Genomic DNA, 21,577 nt, shown 5'->3' with positions numbered 1-21,577 from the left:
TCTTTCATGACGGCCGACTAAATCTTTATCTAAGTTACCATCAACATTGTTGCATTTAGACATCTGTATGCCTCAGGAGCCATTATTTGCTTTTAGTTCAGATCCTTTGACATACACACATATCCTTCTTTATCCTATCAGCAACATAATTTGTTCGGCAACATGTTGCTAACAACATAATTTAGGCCAATAGGATAGCCAGTTTGTATTGTTTTTGCAAAATTTTCTTTCGTATTCTTTAATATTTTTTGTATTACTTCGTACTAATATTTCATGTTGCACAGCAACATTTTGTGCAACAATATTTTCTTTTACTCGCAACATTTCACAATGACCATGAAAAGTATTGAATGAAAATAAATACGTGTTGAGATAAACGGAAAAGTTAAAGGTGAGATTGAAGACATGTAAAGAGAAAAATTGCGAAGAGCATCTCACAAACAGTTACAAACATACATACATACATAAGTAGGTACATATTCATAGATTGGTAACAAGTTTTGAGCGCAAAACTTTAGAAGAATGGTCGACACAGAAAATTTGCTGATGTTTGACAGGTTCTTGTGTACAACGGCAATGTTGGGGACTATTTTGATTTTGGTTTTGTTTTGTTGGCGTTCGTTGTCGTTTCTTGTTCTTCGACCATGCTACGCGCATGTGCAAGAATGCTTGAACTTCAGCGGTGGTCGTTTGGTACATTTCCATAAACGAGTTCTGCGAGCAACTGGGCAAGTGGCCAAACTAGTTTCGTGTGATCTGATGTATGCTAGATTGTCGAATTGCCATAAACTACTGTATGTATGTGAGTTTGTAATATTTATGTATAAAAAGACAAAACTAATGAGATATTTTGTTTGATTAGCCGTGAGCGCCGGCATAAAATTTATAATTTTGGTTCAAATTGGGATAATTTAATTTTATATACATATGTAAGTATTTATGTTGATAGTACAGTATGTATTTGAAAATAATCTACAACGTATATTACTTGAATTTGCTTTATTTTGATAAAAATTGTTGACTGATTTATCGCAAAACGAAAAAAAACAATAATAATAATTTCACATATGTAAATAAAAACAAAAACGACAATAATGAATATCGCTAAGCCATCCAAATAAAACAGCTGTTCACGAATGTTTACATTCACGCCCGACAACTGGCGCTCTTCGTTGCGCACATTGCTCTCTTCTGCCCGCTCTTTTATCGCGCACTTAGTATCTAGCGGATACACAAATATTTACGTTTATATTTTCTTTGTTTTGTGTTTCGCAATACACAGCACTTTACTCGCCATTGTTGCTGTTGTTGTGCTTGCGCGCGTTTCGCCTCTCACCGAGCTACACATAATTTTAATTGTCTCTATTCGCTGCTTTTTCTCTATTTTCTCGTGTTTGCTTACTTATGCCCTCAGCTGTGTTGTCGTTTTGCAAATTTACTTTTTTTCTCGTTGTTTTTGCTTTTGCTATCGTTGCGCCTAATTACATCCATACGTAGTTGTTGCGGATATTAATGACTGTGCTATTGTTGTTGTGTGTTGTACTTTGTTTGACTTTGTTTTTGTTGTTGTGTCGACACGATTTCTGAGTGCATGTGTACTTAAAAATCTGCTCGCTCGGTGCACGTGCACTCAGCTGGCGGTTTGGTAACACGCTCGGCCTTTGGCAGCATAACCACTTCGACTTCTGACTAATGTGAACGAACTGCAGCGGGCCTCTGCGCTATATTCGTGTTCCTTGTACTTGAATGTACATACATATGTGTGTGTATGTTTGTATGTTTCTTTAGTCATTATTCATAGCAACAGTGATGCATCAATTGTTGGTGGAGCAATTGGCGGGGTTAAGGAAATTGATTCCGTATTCAGAGGCGTATGAAAGTTTCATTTTCGGTATGTTTCTACACTAGGGTGATCGATTTCACGTTTTTTGGAAGATAAGTATATATCAGCTATCTTTAATTTAACATTTCAGTGTTGTTCTCTTGTTAAAAATGTCTTTCCTGAAAACAATAACAAAGCTACCCTGCTGAATTGGAGTATGTGGACAGCTCTTTCTAGTGGTGTGATGATTTTTTTCGGTACTGCTAGGTTTTGTTCTACAGATTTTGTATGAGCTCTCCTATTTTAAATGTCACATACGTCAAATAGCTGTCAAAATTGTCCAAAAATTGTTTTTCTTAATTTTTAATATGCTCATCAACAATTTTGCATAGACTCTAAAACCGGAAATTATCAGCTTCAATGCTTGATCTACGAAGAAAAGTATGTCAACCTTAGTTCTAATGACGGCATAAGGCAATCACCCTAATTTGAAATGTCTTTTATGTATTTATGCATGTATGCAAGAATATACATATGTATATCGAGCAATAAAAGTAAAACATTGTTGCTGATTTCCATTGTTATTGCCCTCCAAACGTACTATGGAACTTAGATGAGTATTCCGGCCTTTGTTTGACGTTGGGCACGTACTTATAAATATGTATGTATGTATACATCGTCACCTAAAGTTCAAAATAACGTAATGTCACTGTTCATAAGCTTACAGGCGAAGGAGAAACGAATGAAACCACTTATATGGAAAAAAAGTTGAGTTTTGGTTATAAAATGGTTATATATTAGTTATATATAGGTTATACATTGGTTATCAACTGGTTATATATTAGTTATATATTGGTTATATATCGGTTATAACTGACAGCGGTCGCTGAACATTTTTCGCTACATCAATAAAATATGATGTGGGGAATCGTAAGCAATAAAAAACTCAATATGCTTGCGCGATACACCCCGCAGCCTAACTAACTGGTGAGATATAAACTAATTTAGAACTAGTTTGAATCGAAAAGTTGACTAGTTAGTCGACTAGTTGATATTTTTTCCAAAAAAGCAGCTTCTTTAAGTGTTCAGTTCCAACAAGAAGTCAATTCTCAGTGTTTGGTCGTAAATATATCAGTTTCATTCTAGTTCCAGCAGATATATACCGGTCTATTTCAATTTTTTATTCCAACAAATGATTTTAATACATAATTTTTGATAGTCTTCTGGGTTCTTATGCGGAAAAATGCGATTCGTCGAAATTATTACACTCTTTCCGAACCAACTTCATAAAGAATTAATGAAACTTTGCTGTATTACTGATTAATTCCGGTTTAGACTGGAAAGACTGGCTGTAAAATGTTACATTTTCAGGGGTTCTTTGGTCTGTCATGAGAACATATACAGAGTGAATGTGTTCCTTAAGTGTTTTTAGATATATCCAGTGTTTCTCGCAGGCATTGGCGCATACCTTTATCCCTTGGTTGTCTCTGGTTTTTAACTCTGCAGTCATTTCGTTGTCAATGCTGCGCTACAGCACATATTTAACTGCAGAGATACAAATGTACATGCATATGTATTGATGTATGAAAAGTGATTGGCGACTGCCAGCAGTTTCGTGCTATGCGTCATAAAACGTCTGATTCGTTCGAGCACATATTTCTTTGTTTTGTTTTGGTTTTTTATTGACTCAGCTTCAACTGCAAGTTCCAAAGTTCAATTTCATGTGGAAGATATTTATGTAGGTACATATGTATATTTTTTGAAGAAATTTTGTAATGCTCAGCGGTTTGCTGACAGTTTGAGTATGTGCAAATAAAGCAAAAATAATAAAAAAAAGCAACACGAAATGGAAATTTTTTATTGGATTTGAAATCTCCTCTTTTCCCATAAATTGAAATGTGGTTTGAGTGCCCCAATATACATATCCACACATGTATTTATATATATCTCTTTGTGTGTATTTTAGTAATCTCAACTTCCTTTTGTGTTCACCTCTTGCCACTAGTGGTTGTTTACCGACTCGTAGCGAACCTCTGTTTTTTTCTGTGTTACGAGTATGAAAATTAGATTTCATTCACGTACAATTTTAGTCTAAAATATACTAGTGATATATGAACCCTGTCTGCTTCAATTATTATTCTAAGTAAGAATTTTCATTTTATCTATTAATATCTAAGGGTCACCAGAAATCTGTAGACTTCAACATTTTGCCTTTTTTGACACTCTTATTGAACAATATAACTCCGAATCTGATATATTTACATACATATACATATGTATGTATGCCACATTGCCATTCCCCCGGGGTTTACTCAAGCATATCCTTTTTTTCGTTATCCCAATTTCCTTAAAGTACTTACATATAGTACATCTTTGCATAAAAAAATATTTTTTTGCATCGTCAGCCGATCAACGATTGATTAAGACTAATGCAATTTTATTAAAAGCGTTTGATGACCCCTTTCTTTGTTTCTTGTTGGTAAACAGATAACAGCAGTATGTACCCAAACACCCAAGGGAGCAATCGCCCACTTCTCTTTCCCAACTTTGAGTGATATTTGTCTCTTTGTTTGTGTTTTATTGCCGTACGCCTATCTATGATGATATCTTAGAATTCTGGTTTCAGTGATAAAGCACTAAGTATCATATGGTTGATGTATTTGTTTTTGTTTTCTGTTATTGTGGTTTTGTTCTTTGTTATTGTCATGATTGGAATCGCAAAATATTTTTTTCGCTTTTATGTTGTTTTTGTATATTATGTTTTGTTTGTGTTTTTTGAACGTGTGTCGATTTGCTCACTTTACTTGCACCTGCATTGTTGTTGTATTTGCTATTGACAAACATAATGTGCTCATTAACTTGCTCGTTGTTTTTGTTGTTTTTCTTCGTATTACTACAAGTTTTGTTTCGATTTTTTGCGGCTTTTCTGTTTTGCTTTGCTTCGATGCGAAATTTTCGATTTGTATTTGGATTTGATTGTCGCCTGCGGAATGTCGTAAATAGTGTAGCGACTGTCTGTTTCTGTAATAATAATTTGCTTCAAATTCCATTTTTGCACAGAAACAGATTGTTACGAGATGATTTACTATGATTATTTACTACAATGTAGTTGTCGAAAAGTCTTGGATAGTGAGGGTAAGAGATAATTTGGTTCTAACTTGACATGGAATATGGGTCATACAAGTTTCTTAGAAAATCATCATACATTATTTCATTCATTCATATTGTCTGGAAGAGTTTTAGGGATTAGTTATCCAGTTTTTGTTACAGAAGACCGATTTTTCTAAAGAAACGAAGTCTATAGGGTCATCAAAATCTTAATTTCTGGAAATCCTTCGTTGCTATATATGAAAAAAATTTGATTAGAAAATTAACATCAAAACACTGCTTATATTAAGGTGGATTTTATAAACTAAAAGATCAGATGTGGTATAGATCATAGAATAAGAGGAGGTAAGCTGTAGAAATCAGCAAATAATTAGGTTAAGAGGTCGATCCTAAGAGAGATCTCATTCGTGAAGATTTGTGACAACCCACAAATTGACAAAACACTGTGAGACCCTGTCACAAATTTGTTGAGACGGCTAATGAAAGTTCGGCTGGGTTCTTAAAGACAGTATAGTATATAGTGAGAAGATCTGAATAAGAAGTAAGTGCCTTCATAATGTAATATAAACAAATAAATGTTTTAATTAATAGATCTAATAATTTTTGGCAACTCTTTTGTATATTTTGACATTTAATTCTATAAATATTCACAAAAATTGTTTACAATTAACCAAAATGAGACTGACACGTGTGTAATAAATCATTATTATCATTAAGCCGAAAACATTGAATGCCTTCCTGTCTGCATTTTATGGACTCTTTGAGATTCATGTAAACAGCAATGACCTGCAACTTGTGCCCAAGGGCAACTCAAGCGTAAAATTGCCGATATTAGTAAATAATCTCTACGCCAATAAAGAAGAAGAGTAAATAATTAAGTAGTCTTCAAGAGGCTGCTGCTTTGTCGCTATGTGCGCCGCTTATATACAAATATTGATGACATATGTACTAGTACATATATATCATGCGTCTAATATCTGCATATTTCATGAATCACAGCATACGAACTAAAACAGTAAGGTTATGGTTGTGGGCTAGTCTTCCATGCGCTCGTCGAGCATTTCGTGACACGTGCAGAGCACTGAGTGTGTTTGAGTGCGAATTCGAGCGAAAAAATTAGGCACTTGTGGTCAGTTTAGTCCATTTTAATGGTAATTCGTAATATGATATATACGTGTGTATATCTATGTGTGTATGTATGTGTTCGGTAAATTAGTTTAATTGGCATTAAAAGTGAAGTGGTGCAGCTCATGTGGATTTATGTGTGATTAAATGGGCAGTAGTGAGGTGGTCACTTCATGTTGCTGTAGACGAATACAGTTATTTAGATACACATTATCTATATATGTATAACTAAAGAGTGCGCGTTTCATAGGCATACTAGAATATTAGTGAAATCGATACTGTTTCCTAGCCATTGACTCATTAAGTCACTCATATAAAGACTTGCGCAAACATGCTTTTCCGCTGCGACCATCTGGTTGGTATGACGCGCCTACGAACACCTGATTCAACTTCTGACGTTTTGTCGTACGCATTCTTCTGTCAACGACGGAAATTAAATAGTGGTTTATAAATAAAAAATGTCAATCAATGTAAGTGTATCCACGAAAATCACCGATTTTGTAATTTGATATGTCTTTATACCTTAAACAGCGTATATTATGTTTGCCGCGAAGTTTGTAATGCCCAGAAAAAAGCATCTGGGATCCTATAAAATATATATATAAATGATCAGCATGATGAGCTGAGGCAATTTGGTTCAATGCACGTCTGTGTGTCCACCCGTCTATACCTCTCTCTGTCTGTTTATATACGAACTAGTCTCTCAGTTTTTGAGATATCGATTTGAAATTTTACAACTGTTCTTATCTCACCAAGAGGCTGCTAATTTGTCGGAACGGTTGATATCGGCCTATTATAGCATATAGCTACCATACAACTAAATGATCAAATACTTGTCCTTGTATGGAAATACTTTTCATTTGACAAGATATCTTCATGAAATTTGGCATAGGTTATTGCCTAAAACATTGCTGCAATTCGTAAAAAAAATTACTCGAATCGGACTATCATAGCATATAGTTGCCATACAAACTGAACGACTGGAATCAAGTGTTTGTAAGGAAAACTTTTTCATTCCACCAGATATCCATTGGGCATGGCTTATTTTACGAGATAATAATTCAATCTCCAAAGAAATTTTTGAAATCGGATAACTATAGCATATAGCTGCCATTCAAAATGCATAATCGTAATCAAATTCTGGAAAGGCACCTCTTCCATTTGTGAAGGATATTAAAACTACGGCGAAAAATTAACATTTTTTCTTGTTTTGTTTATTTGCTGATCAACCTTCGTTGGAAAGAACCTACATATTTGTTTAATTCTTAATGCCGTCTACTAGATTTCACTGTCAGCGACACAATCCACGTCACTTACTGTTTATTAATGAAGTAAAAACTGTTCTATAGTATCTTTTTTCATTTTGTTTTCATCTACGTCCTTCTTTTATTGTTCATTGAGTTGTCTGGCGCAAGAAAAATGCCCTTTACGTTATGCGTGTGACGTTACAGCTATCGATTAATGCCGTCAACTTTCGTGTTATTGTTGTATTAGTACGCGTTTTGCCTATGTTGATTTATTTATTGTTGCTCACAGTACAGAAAATGTTGTGTATCATTTTTTAATTTTTTATTCTATATATTATATTTTTCTTCTCAATTTCCGTGTAAGAGAAATATTTATTTTTTTTAAGATCGATTGACGCAGGTCACAACTAAATTTAATTGTATTTAATGTATTATATTCAATTAATTTTTGTTGATTTTTCTCTGAATTTGACTCTAAAGCTCTGAGAGCTGAAAATCGTTGCCTACATTTAGGGTGATATAAATAAGTGTGGCCTATATTAAGGATGATTTTGTAAAAATTTATAAGAAATATGTGGAAAACGTAGTTGAGTAGCGTTATATACTTGTATTTCGAAAACGATAATTATATGGTTAATATTAAATCTACTTGAGATTCGTATTGTAAAGCAACGTCGAAGTTGAAAAATCTTTCAATTCTTCTTTCTTGCATTTTTCGATCACAAGCAAACTAAATTCCTAAAATGTTGAATATTATGCACATAGCTTAAACTGTGGGCGCTCATAAAGTGTAACGAAGCTATTTAGCGGTGGCCACATTCAACGCGCAGCCAAGCGCTGCAGCAGCTTTGCACCTGAGAATCACTCATACGCCACGTAGTACTTATGTACGAACAGAACACAGCGTATTTCGCCAGCAGGCAGGCCGGCAATTATTTTTACATATACACGAGTATGTAAGTGTGTTGATTGCCGGCAAGTTGTGTGCGACATTTCAAAATTTCAATTTGCACTCCACCTTAGGGGACTTTTGCACTGTGAACGCCACTTGCAGCTGCGACGATAGCGCTCCCACGGACGCCCCTTAGACGCTTTGCTTGTTATGTAATTAAATTTCACAATTGTCTCACATTCTTTTTAATATTTCTTTCACTTGGATAACATTTGCACTTTGCTGCCTAGCAGAGGACAGCAGATATAACACACACACGCGCCCACACACATGCACACGTTGTTGGCTGTTGCAATTTTGTATTTCAAGTGCGCGTGCACTTGGCGATCGCTGGCGTATTGGAAAACTCGCTAGCCACTAGATTTATTTAAATTGCTGCGGCTGCTTCTACTTTTAGAAAAATCGAAGAAATACCGAAATGTCAAGTACATTCGCATGTGTGAGTTGTTCGAATTATGCACGAGTCGGCGGTTCGGCGTAGACTGAAAGTGGCGCACAAGCGCGTGGCGTTCGAACGTTTGGCAGGCAGACTAGTTGGCTGGCAATTTGGCCGGTGGCGTGACCGGCAGGCGAGGTGTGGCGCGCGGGGTGATTAAAATCAACATGAATCGGTAACAGTTATAGCTTGTTATTGTTGTAGTGTAATGAATTGCTTTCCACCAACAGGCGGGTAGTGCGGAAGAGAGTCATTACTTGGCAGCGTTGCCAATAAAAGACATGCCTTCACATGCACGCGAGCACTTTCGATTTTTGTTGCTTTACCGATTTTTCGTTAGCTACCCTCCTGCACTGGCCTTTTTGACAACACCGATTCACTACCGTTACGGGCGCTTCACCGGTTTGCGTGTCAGCGCACGCTACGTTCGGTCACTAAGTTACCACTAAAACTGCTGACTGAATGGCGAAGTTTAACAGTTGCATACTATCCTTATGCTTTAGTGCAGGCGTCCTCATGAACCTACAACCATCCACAGCCGTTTGTGTGCGCTTTGAAAAGTTCAGCTTATATTTTAGGTCAGTTTGGGCTCGCCAGGGCAACGGTAATTGCAATGTGGGCTCTCACTTTTTGTTTGTTTTGACGAATTCGAGTTAAAGTACTTGCTCTATTTTGTTATCCGTTAGCTTTTCGCTTCTGTTTTGGTATTTTTGTGGCGTGTTGTCCTCACAGCATAACGGTATAGACATACATAGGTAAATGGCACAGGTGTGCAGCAAATTGTACAGAAATTTGTATATTCGAAAATTTGGTTCAACAATTTGGTTGGTTGTTGTTGTGATCGACCTACATTCCTCGGCCGGCTTGGGTGGGTCATGTTGTGGTGGTGTAGACTTTCAGCCCTGAAAAATGTTTGCAGCTATTTGCCAAGGTAGAAATGACTTTGTACTGGGTTAATATGGAACATATATAGTTGATTGGAGCTAAGACTAGTTGCTCTTATATAAAGGGTGGCCCATTTTTTGTCTCTTTAAATAATATACATACATAAATGTGCTGACTCGATTTAGCCAAAGTAGACCTCAGTTTTTAAGATACTGATCTGAGATCTGCCACAGGTCGTTTTCTCATCACGAAGCTGCTTATTTGTCGGAACCGCCGAAATCGAACCACTATAGCATACAACCCCCATACAAACTGAACGATCGAATACATGTCCTTGTATGGGAAACTTTTTTATTTGCAGAGATATCTTCACGAAATTTAGTGAGAATCAATATACAAAGTAACGGTATAATCTCCGTAGAAATTGTTCAGATCGGATTACTAAAGCATATAGCTGCCATATAAAATGAGCGATTAAATGTATGTCCTAATATGGAAAACTTTTTTATTTGTTGATATATCTTTACGAAATTTAGTACAGATCAATATGCAAACCAAAGATACAATATCCCAAGAAATTGTTTAGATCGGGTTACTACAGCTTATAGCTGCCATACAAACTGAACGATCAAATACATGTCCTTGTATGAAAAGCTTTTTTATTTGCACAGATATCTTCACGAAGTTTTGTAAAAATTATTAAAGAAAGTAACGGTACTATATCCCAAGAAATTGTTTAGATCGGGTTACTATAGCATATAGCTGTCATACAAACTGACCAAGATATAGAGTTGTTATATCCTTTCATACTATAAAAAATGCATTTGCGATGGGCAGTATAGCCCTGTGCTGTTCTGCCAGCTCTTTTAGGGCTTGTTTCCTAATAACTATGGGAAATATGTAAGCACTTTATTATGATGATCATTCAAAGGATCTTAAAGCAGCCCGAAATGGGTAAGGAAGTTGCAGAATAATAGTTTTTCTCTTGTTGAAGGACGATAATTCGCATATGTTTGGCAAGAAAACAGCACATCCTTACGATATGTTTTTTTATTTTTTTATATTAGAAGTTTCTTAGAAAATATTTTCGATAAACCTAATGCACACTGAAGTATCAATAACAGCAAAATTGAAGGAAATTTTCCATCGGAAGCCAAAAAAGCAATGGGTTGTTTTATAATAATTAAAAATAAACTCACAGCTTTATAAATTCTTTCCCGAAAAATTGGGTTACCCCCATACACACTACCCAATGTATCCAAAATATCCACCAAATAAATAATCAATGAACTAAAAATCCAAACAAAACTTTTCCACAAGCACATAAAAAACCGCCAAACTAAAATTCTTCCATTAAAATATTCATAGCTATATTCATATACCTCAACTATAGCCACACTCTTTACTCATCTAAATGATATGTCGCATAACTTGGTTCATGCAAAGCCGTAAATCAAAACTATGCTTACTTTGTTGCTAAATTTAGCCGTCACACACCCTAAAATTTCCAATATTTCTTTTGCTACCGTTTTCTTTGCCCGCCTTTAATCAGTTTTATGGACGCGCCAGAAAGTTTAGCAAATATCTTGGATCGCCCACTTGAAGTTTGAATTGTGCACATATGTACATTATAGTATATACATAAAACATATATATCTTTGGATTTCTGGAAGTACCAGCAATTTGTTGTATTCTTTTATTGGCCCTCAGCGGCCAGCACACCTGTTGCAGGCAATAAAACTTGCCTCTAGTATGTCATAATCAGGCTTATCGTTTAATAGCAATTCAAGAAATTCTTCATTTTACAATGTACATGAGTGTACTCAAAACAGGCGGCAACTAGTTTTCCATCACGTGATCGCTCAATGAAGTTTTTGCATAATTGAAACAATGAGGATAAAGTGATGAAAATAAGCGTCAATAAAGTTCTATTCCGCCAGCTAACATAATCTAAGCTAACATAATCTAATTGTTATTACAATTTCTCAGAAATTTAATTATTTTCGTAACTACGAAGCAAACATCTGGCATTCGCTTGAAGTTGAATAATACGGAGAAGCTCTCACTCGAGTTGGGAAAACATTTTATTTTCACTTGAATGGCGCATAGCTGCTGGGGAAATCGATGCACTCTTGCTGGTTCGCAACTTTGCATACAAGGAACTCTGAGAATATTTATATATACATATGTATATATGTATATATAAATTTAAATTTTCAAAGTTAAGCAATTCCCAGCGCAGTTTTCTTTTCAAGTGGCCTTGAAACTGTGGCAGTCAAGAATGCTTAAGTGGAAATTGCGAAAAAATGCATATGAGAATATAGCATTACACGAAAGTTATCTCGTTGTGTAAATATGCTTACTAAACACACATATGTACTCGGAAAACTTTGCTAGGATCTGCGGAATTGTAGTTTTTCGCGTGAGCTTGCCTCCCGTGTGTATAAAGTGCTACAGTATCAAACTATTTGTGAGAGTTTAATAGTGTAAACGCTGTTGGCCAAACGAAAAGTTAGTTTCGAAAAAAATCGTAGATGAACCACACGTAAGAGAGAGGATAGTCGAAAAAGTCTTTTCGTATTTTGTTGGAAAGATTTAGTTGAAGAATCCCACGTAAGAAAGAGTTTTCTTGGCATGAAGTGGCATGATTCTTACATAAAACATAACTCTGATGTTTATTTCTATATACTATGATACGAACTAGAGCTTCTTCATTGGAGTTTATACCTAAAAAATCCTTACAAGGGTCACATGAGCTCGATTCAAAAGAAAAATAAAATATTTGTTGTACTTTTCAGAGTTAAGAATATTTATTAACTGAAATAAAACTCCTAGTTTCTGCAAATACTTTAAAAACGTATGACGTTCTTTTAGAATATCAAAATAATCCCTTCCAAAGAAGAATGTTACGAGTTAGAAAAAGCTTGGAAAGCAGGTCTATAACTGAAAATCGGTAAACTATCACAACAGCATACTGTATATAACATAATTTTAATCCACATAAACGAAAACACACACACATTCATTTCCGCTGCCTACAATTCTCATTATTAAATTTCCGTACAAAAAATGGTTTCAGTTTTGCGGCATATCTTGGTATGCCTTACTATAACTAGTTCTTTAACTTTGCAAATGATATATCCTTTTCCTTGCTGACGCAATCAAGCATAAAGCCACAGCAAGGACAGACCGCACTGTGTAGTACTGAAGTGCGTAAACCCAAACAAAAGTGGACGCCCTTGCAGCGCCGCACTTCGCGCAAAAAGCGTCCGCCATGGCGTATGAGCAACTTTTGTTCACTGCTAAATGAAATTGTAAATTGTTGAAAATACTGCTGCGCTACTTACTTGTGACTTAGAGCGCCATTCTTCAGATTGTTGCCAACAAAATTTGTATGGTTGCTGTAGGGCAGTAGTGTTAGTTGTTGTGGCTGTTGCTGCTGCTGCTGCGGCTGCAATAACACTGGCGCTGCTATGCTCAACTGAGTATTTGCATTCAAATTGACATTGGTTGTGGCTGTGCCATTCAGCGCATCGCTGGCTGCAGTTGTAGTGGCGGCGGCGGCAGCTTGTCTTTGCTGTGCGGCAGCAGTCGGTGTGCCATTGTCGCCCACACCGGCTGTTGTCGCTGCGCCAGTGGCCACGGCGGCGGCTTGTGGCACGATAATCGCGCTGTCGGATGTCTCCTTCGACACTAACGGCGTGTTTAACTTTTCCTCATCCATGTTTAAGCGCACCGCTTACTAAACAATAGTTTTAATTTTTAAAAATTATATCAATTTCTTTCTTTTTTATAAAATTTTATTCTTTTTGTTGATTTGCCTCTATTTTTACACTTTAAGCTTTTTTCTGCTGCACGTTTAGTTAATTTTTTTTATTTGTTTGAGCACGTTAGCTAACGGTTTGTGAGTTAACGACCATTTGTGACGCCACAAAACTTCACATAGTGCACTCAATGACTTTCGTCTACAATTCACTCATAATTTATTCAATTTGATTGTTACTTTTGCCTCGCAAATATGGTACACTTAACTCGTTTCACTCTCCGCGGCATTTACATGGCATAAGCGTCGTTTAGAATTATTGGCGCGCTGCAAAAAGCCTCTCTGCATATTTTACTTTGTTAAATTGTCTTGTATTTCTTCAGCTTTAAATGGTTGCTAAAATTTGTTTGAATTTGATATTTGACGCACTTGTTTCATGTACTTGGCGCTGAGGTTGCCAGAGTGTCGCTGAAATGAGAAATTATATATATGTGTTAATAGAAAGTTAACTTCGGAATTGAATGATATTATTTCAAGCATTATATAGCGGATAGTAAAGAGTAGAGAACCATAGATTTCCTTAGAACTTTTATAATCCGTGAGACGGATATATCATTTGTCAGTCGATGGTAAGAAACAGCAGCTACGTTGGTTAGGCCATGAGAGGACTCTGTGAGTATTCGTCGCAGTACTCGTCGGGGAATACATTGCAAGAGGAAGACACCCACTTCGTTGGAAAGAGCAGGGGGAGAAAAACCTGGCTATACATGCAATCTCCGATTGGCGAAAAGAAAGAACGATTTCCACGCTGTTCTAAACTCGGCTATAACCACGCATCCCATAAGAGAACGCACTCTACTCTTAGCAATCAAGAGGGACACCTCATAATTCCCACAATGGTGAAATGGATGAATAAACCCTCTGTTTTACGCCCATTGCCTATTGTGGAAGTATGAAAATACCCGCACCAACACAACCCTAAACCAAGGTGTTGAGTACCCTCAATGAATAGCTGATCGCTAGCAGTCCCTTTCGATACCCGAGCGAGGACGGATACGCATACCGGCTCCGCGGACGAGTGACCAACTTTTTCCGGCGTATTCGTTGGATCAAATATGAACAAAAGAAATATAATAACAATTAAAACAACAACAAACAACTCGACGATAACAGCGACGATTACGGGAACGTCTTCGACATATCGGAATCCAATAATGGAAACCGATGAGGACGACCTACTCGCCTCCAGCAGGCGACTAAGAGTACTACTGGACGTACCAGATGTAGTACATCGGCAGTTATGGCAGCGGAAACCGTCAAACCAGGAGTGGAAGCCTCAACCACCAAAGCAACCATGAGCACCAACCAAAATGCACTGGTAGCTAAAGTAGACAACCAGCGCAAGAAACGCAAAACATACCAGAATCAACTGAAGAAAAACTGGTAGGAAAGGGCAGTCTTTATACTTGGTAAGATAGCGGAAAATCAGGGCCCCGGCACCACAGTTGATGAGTAGAAAATCGAGCACCTCAAACAGACAGTGGAGGATTACGAAAGCCGCCTGAAAAGGAAACAATTTGAAACTCAAGAAGAAAGCAAAACCTGAGCAGTTCCCAAAAAAGGAATCGCTCAACCACCGAACCGCAAGGCACTCTGTTCGATCTCGTCATCTCGTCTGCAATAATTCAAATCTTTCTCTATTTTTTATTCAGTTTTGTTTTATTTATTTTTATTTTGTTTCCATTTTTTCATTATTTGAACGTTTTATAAACAACCGCTAGCTAAGCAATGCAAAAAACAATATGCTGCAAGAATTTAAAAAATATTCTCTTCATAAAATTACATATATACATATATATTTTATGTATATATATATTTTTTTTTTTCTTATGCTTCCCTATCTAATCACATGCCCTAATCAAGCTTTTATTACAAAGCATACGGAAGTCTTCAGTACAGCGAGAACTACGCTCAGCTGCCAGATGTGCGCGTAGACTTATTAGCACAATAACAAAATTTTTTATTTAAACATAAGTACTTGCTCTTGACCCTCAATAAAACGCTTTTGGTGTATGTAAGCTTGCGCAATGGCGCTTTGACTGTGTAAGAATTCCACGAAACTATTTTGATATTCCATGAGCGTACGGCTGGTATGTTCGACAGCCAAACAAAGCAATTGGGACTATTAGTATGCGAGCAATGAGCAATGAAGGGCTCAAATTATGTCATCTGCATGTTTACATGTGTGTGTGTATTTAAATGTTAATAAAAATATAGATAAGTGCTCACTATTAAGTCACTTTTGATTGGTTGGACTTTGACGGGTTAATGAAATGGTTTATGGCTTTGAAAATAAGAATACTTTAGGCTGATCAAAATAAAATTTAATTATAATTTATATTTTTTATACATATGTTAATAATTCGAAATATAATAGAAATAGATTCTTAATATAAATAACAATAAAGCCAATTTACTTTGCGTTTTATATTAGTCGAACTTGTAATCGAAAGCCTAGATTTTCGAGCGATTTAGTAATTTTTCTGAAAAATTATAAGAAAGTCAGCGCAAGTATTTGAAGTGCATCGCCTCTAGTTTCCGTAGAGCAGCTAGTTTGTATACTCAAGATATATTTATTAATATATATTGGGTAGTCGAAAAAGTCTTTTCGTATTTTGTCAATAGATGTCGTTGCAGTCGTATATCTCCACTGCTACCAGTCACATTCTGTCAGACCATATAATGTTGAAAAGGTAAGATTCTAAGCTTCATTTAGTAAAAAATAAATAAATTCGAGAACGTTGAAACATATTGTTTAAATAATAATAGAAAGCCGTACTGAAGATTGGGAAAACTAAGACAGTCGTATGGACTGTTGCGAACACTGAAACAGTTTATATGTGTTCCATAAGTTCACTAAATAGTACCTATACCACTTCGATTCTTAAAGATACATCGCACCTGTCTATAAAATTGTAAAATTAATGAGATTTCTTATCATTTTTCGCATGACTAAGCAGAGAAATTGTCGAAAAGCTGCAGTTATACTTTTCTTACTCCCCACATTTCCTTCATCTCGAGCAATAAACAGTTACAGCAGCTTGAGTTATACAATAATTGCTGCCATGCGTACCGTAATCAGACAAATTATGGTATGTTCCATTATGGCAAAAGTGCTGCCATCCACCATCTAACGGCATTAAATCATCGACGCAAATTGCATGTCAGTGTGTGTTTGGCATGTAAGCATTTGCTCCTGGCACTAAACGATAAATACAGTAATGATTTGCGCTTTTTTGCTCGCTCATACTTAATGCCCGGCAAAGCTAATGGCTTTCTTCCTTAACGGCTTTAGCAGCATTAGCTTTGGCTTCCTCGTGCACGGTTTTATCGCCGTTCGATAAAAACGCGTAAATTTGGCGTGCTGGCGTGCTGGCGTCAGTGGTGCGTGGGAAAAATGATGCGCCTACTTTGACTGTGGGAGCGTGGGCTTAAGTTATTTGCCTTGCGCTTGACAACAGCAAAGAGGCGGTTCTAACATAGTTTTTTCTTGTAAAGAAGTCCGCATTTTTTTTTAATTTCTAGGGAGTCTGTCTGCCATAAACAAATGTGAAGTATAATTTGTAAGTGGACTTTCTTTCTAGTTGTGCATGGGGGTCATTGGTAGCCAAATTATCCTTTCTAAAATCACTGCTTGTACTCATAAACACTCCATATTTCTTAAGTTGTTATACAAGCCTTCAGTCAACTTACTAATAGCCTTGACAGTCATAACCTACAAACGTTCAAACAGCGCCACTCTGCCAACAACAGCAGACTCGACTAGCCACCCGTTAATCCTTTATTCAGCAGGTTATGACAGGTATTCGTCGCTGAATAAAGTTAAATGCATGCAAATGAAGCGTGCAAAACAAATTGCATGACATTCGCTAATTATCAATTATTTTTAGCAAAGTTAGCAAGCTAATAGGCTAACCGTTGCCATAGTTTGAACTCTTGCAGCGCTTGTAGTGCCCACTTGACAGCTGTAATGCTGCCATTGTGCCGAAGTCACAAACATTTACTTTAGTTATATAACCAACAACACAATAGGCAGATGATTTAAATGAGAAATGTTTGCAATTTTCGCACTGAACAATGGCTTCTATAATAGATTTGTGTGTGTGTGGTTATAGTAGAAAAATGAGTGTTATCATACCCTGCAAAAACCAGCCTAATTTCGCCAAATTCTTAACAGTTAGTGAAAGTCTGAAAATATGCTACATTTAAAAAAAAAATCTCTCGTACGCAGTTCACTGACAGATGAGAGAAAAAATTATGGCGTTAGCATAATTCACTTTCAGTCAGTAGTCAAAGAACTTTATATGCTTTTGCTCTTCTTCTTACTTCGTAGTTGTTTGATGTTTTGAAAAAGTTTTGCCAGATTACTGACTGTAAACTCACAATGTTAACTCCATGAAATATTCTTGTTGAAATAATATTAAAGCAATGCTTTTTAATCCAGTCTAACAGTAGTTGTTTTAAGCTTCTATACTTTCCTGTCGGATTTTACTCTAAAGTCTAGGCACTGCGTCCTTTATGACATTTTGCAAATCTTATTTAGTTTTCTTTGTTTGTGTTTACTAGCTGTCTATGTTGATTGTCTTTAGTTGCCATTTGCCTTTACATTGAGAGTCACGCGAGAAATTTAACTGAATTTTTAATGTAGTTGCCTACATTATACTCAGATATGAAAGGGGGACTAGTTCAAAAATATTATGTATGTATACATATAATTTTCAGAATACAGAGAAACATTTTTTATTTCTAAAAATCGAAAATCTTAATGTTTTAGAGATATGTGAACTTTACTGTTTGTATAAAGTGTTTTCTTTGAGAGGTATAGAGAATTATTTAAAGGTTTTAAAGATATTGTTTAAACAATGTTAGAAAGCCGTACTGAGGGCTTCGAAAACTATAAGGCAGTCGAATGGGTTACTGCGATCTCTGAAACCCGAAATGTGTTCCACAAGTTCAGTATATACTACTTGTTCCACTCCTATTTCTAGCGATATATCGCACCTGGCTAGAAATTGTCAAAGTAATGAGATTTCTCATCGTTTTTCACACGATTTTACATTTTTTTGCATAGAGTATTTTCTTTGAGAGGAATAGAGAGGTTTTTGTTTTAGGTTTTATGCCAGTTAGAGTCGTTTTTTAATGTCTGGTTAGCGATTATCTATCAATTATCAGGTTAACCAAGACCCCTCTTTTCAGTAAGAACCTTTTTTCAATTAGATGACACCTTCTGAAAACAGAAAACTTTGAAATCTATTAATATTTGCGTGAATAATGCTTAAAATCGTGCGAAATGTCGCAACTGCAAATCCATGAAATAATAAAATATTCACAGCTTGCAGCATTACCTAGCAATTTAAAGGAATTTCTACAATAAATAATATGAAATCAATAACAATACTACATAACCAGCGAATCCTCCCGTCAGACGCGCTTCAATGCTGCCATTCAGAATCGATTTTCACTCCTTTCGCAACAAAACTTCGTGCCTTGATATACCGATCTGCTATTCTTATTTGCTGCCAATTACTTTTATATATCACATTGTGTCTCTGCTTCAATAGCCATTCAGACTTCGCCCACTGGTCTATTAACCACCACACTGCAGGAAGTTGCACTTCCGTTACCCGGTGCATAAATATGCAAGAAGCGGAAATAGGTAGCCTAGTGCTTTCCTTTAGCCAGAAATGAGCTGCTATTGTTGTAGACAGTCAATATTGGCTTGCCAAAGGTGTTACACTGCCGTGCGGATTGACAGCCAACAATGCGAACAGATGTCCCTGACCTCTTAGCGGCACTTATTCATTCAGTTTTATGTACATTGATAAATGTGTAAACGGGGATATGGGTAGGTGTGAATGTCAAATGGTTTTTATTTGCCTCAATAACTGTTTAAGTGTGTGCATAAGTTGCAGTGGGAGTAGAGATATACTTGTATAGTATGACATATGCTTTTCGAATGACTATCAATAATAGGCTAACAAATTCAGTTGTAAATTTGCATCTAAATATTTCAAAGTTTACGAAGGTAAGTGGGGATATTGAAGTCACCTGGTTCCGGAAGCGTTTTTTAACCATGAACATTGAATAAAATGGACCCGACACATAATTTTGGGCTTCCTATTTCTCTTAGTTCTGTAAGTCAACTATTACTAGCCTAGCGAGGTTGTGCGCTGGGCTTGGGACCCGCCGCGTAGAAACCACCCTTTAACGAAAAGCAAAAATCTTATCTCGACGAAGAAACATCAAACTCTACAAGTCCCTCATCATTCCCATTCTTCTATATGATGCAGAAGCATGGACAATGAGATCATCTGATGAGTCGGCCTTAGGAGTGTTCGAGCGAAAGGTTTTGCGGAAGATTTATGGTCCTTTGCGCATTGGCAACGGATGATGGAACGATGAGTTGTACCAGATATACGGCGATATTAAGATAGTTCAGTGAATCAAGAGACTAGGTCATGTTGTCCGGATGGAAGAGAACACTCCAGCTTTCAAGTTTTTTGATTCCGGATCCTCCGGTGGAAGCAGAGGACGTGGAAGACCTCGACTCCGTTGGAGGAGATCAGGTGGAGAAGAAACTGAATAAATCATTCAAGCAATAGTTGTGATTAAGAGTACTCATCTGCCATAACTCAATAAATATATGCGTCAGAGATACTCGAGAAGATAAAAATAAGTTTTATAGAAGCTTTTATGAAAATGGGACCATGGGCGTGGTACTACCCATATTTCGGTGAAAATCTATATCTCGGGGCCTGCTCTACTAATTTGAATAAATTTTGGTACGTAACATTATTTTGATATTTCTATGTCACAGCGCTGAAATAGTCGGGATCGGATAATAACCACGCCTACTTTCCATATGAAAAAAATTTAAATTCCAGCTGACTCATACACCTTCAATTGTATATATGTACAAATCAAGCACCAAATAATGTGGCAGGAAAAGTTTTACTTTTCTCGAATAGTGCCTTTGAAGTATGCCATCTAAAGGACAAAAATCGGATAACAACTACTTAAGCCCCCAGATATCGAATATGTGGACCCAGGTTCCTATTAAGCAAAAATTCTTTCCTGGGAATACTAGCCCTGCGTTAAATATCGTGCTAATATGAAGTTTTGGTTATAAAGTGTTCGATTACACACGAACATAGCTTTCCTTACTTGTTTTTGTCATAACTGTTCAGCCATCAGCTGTTTCCTCACTCTTAAGTGTTACTCTCCCACTTATATCGCAACTCTTCTCGCCTTTGCTTTGACTGTTCTAAAGCATGCTACCAGATAATTTCAGAAAAAAAACATAAATATTTTATCCAGAACAGCTTTTCTTCGCATTCTTCAAAGAATTTCAAATTTCAAAAGATACTAGAAGGTTATAAGGTTATCTATGCATTCTCGAGCATTTGATGACACTTCTTCTGCGACACTGGGTCAAGTGATTCCAACTACATATGCGTAGCGGTATACACACACACATGAGCGCGTATTTAAGCAATTGACACGAAACTCAACAATATTTTACAGCGTAGCTATTAAACTAAAGCACATATGCAAACACATGTAAGTGCGGGTGATGCTATAAATAAGTGGGAGCTGCTTAAATGAAGTGTCTCGCGCAGCATAACTAAGCAAGCACTTAAAGATTATCATGCACTTTGGAGGTAATGGATTTCAATTTCAATGCTTTTCGCTCTGTGTGGCGCTACCACGTGCTTCGGCAGTGCATTGCCTCACAATTTTTGGGCGATTTGAGTGCACGCGCACCGACGAGCAGCGCGGCTGCCGAAGACACTTGCACCATGCCGCGACAGTGGATTACTCAAGCAGCGCGTTGCGGCAGGGGGCCCGGCCAACGTAAGTTCACATGCACTCGTAGCACATACAAGCCTCGGCTCTCGCAAGCATCTAATTGCATTAAAAGAAATATAATAATTTTGTGTTGTTTTTTCATTTTGTGTCGATTTCTTTGCGTTTATGCAATGCTTGTTATACCTGCAATTTCGCTGCTGATATGCGCTTTGGATTACCGTTGCTTTTCGCGTTATTTTCGCTACAGTCGCTTGTGGTTGTCTACGGTTGAATAAACAAATTGCAACGTTGCATATTTAAATGCACATATTTTCACTTCACCTCGCACTCGGCTTGTCTCTCGCACACTCGCCGCAATGATTAGACTCAA

At 36.7% G+C, this 21,577-nt stretch overlaps 1 protein-coding gene across 2 annotated transcripts in view; it reads right to left on the bottom strand.

Moving 5' to 3' along the window:
• Positions 1 to 21,577, bottom strand: part of LOC105230759 (ATP-binding cassette sub-family G member 1) — a 51,767-nt gene that overhangs the window by 14,780 nt on the left and 15,410 nt on the right. For both annotated transcript variants that reach the window (XM_049461400.1, XM_049461393.1), the window contains exon 2: positions 12,923 to 13,806. In XM_049461400.1, coding sequence (XP_049317357.1) covers positions 12,923 to 13,299 — 377 coding nt within the window. In that variant the 5' untranslated portion in view covers positions 13,300 to 13,806. The remainder of the gene's footprint in view (positions 1 to 12,922; positions 13,807 to 21,577) is intronic.

Source organism: Bactrocera dorsalis, chromosome 1 (genome assembly GCF_023373825.1).
Source record: "Bactrocera dorsalis isolate Fly_Bdor chromosome 1, ASM2337382v1, whole genome shotgun sequence".
NCBI lineage: Eukaryota > Metazoa > Arthropoda > Insecta > Diptera > Tephritidae > Bactrocera > Bactrocera dorsalis.
Note: the sequence above shows the minus strand (reverse complement) of the source record. Positions and strands in the feature narration are given on the sequence as shown.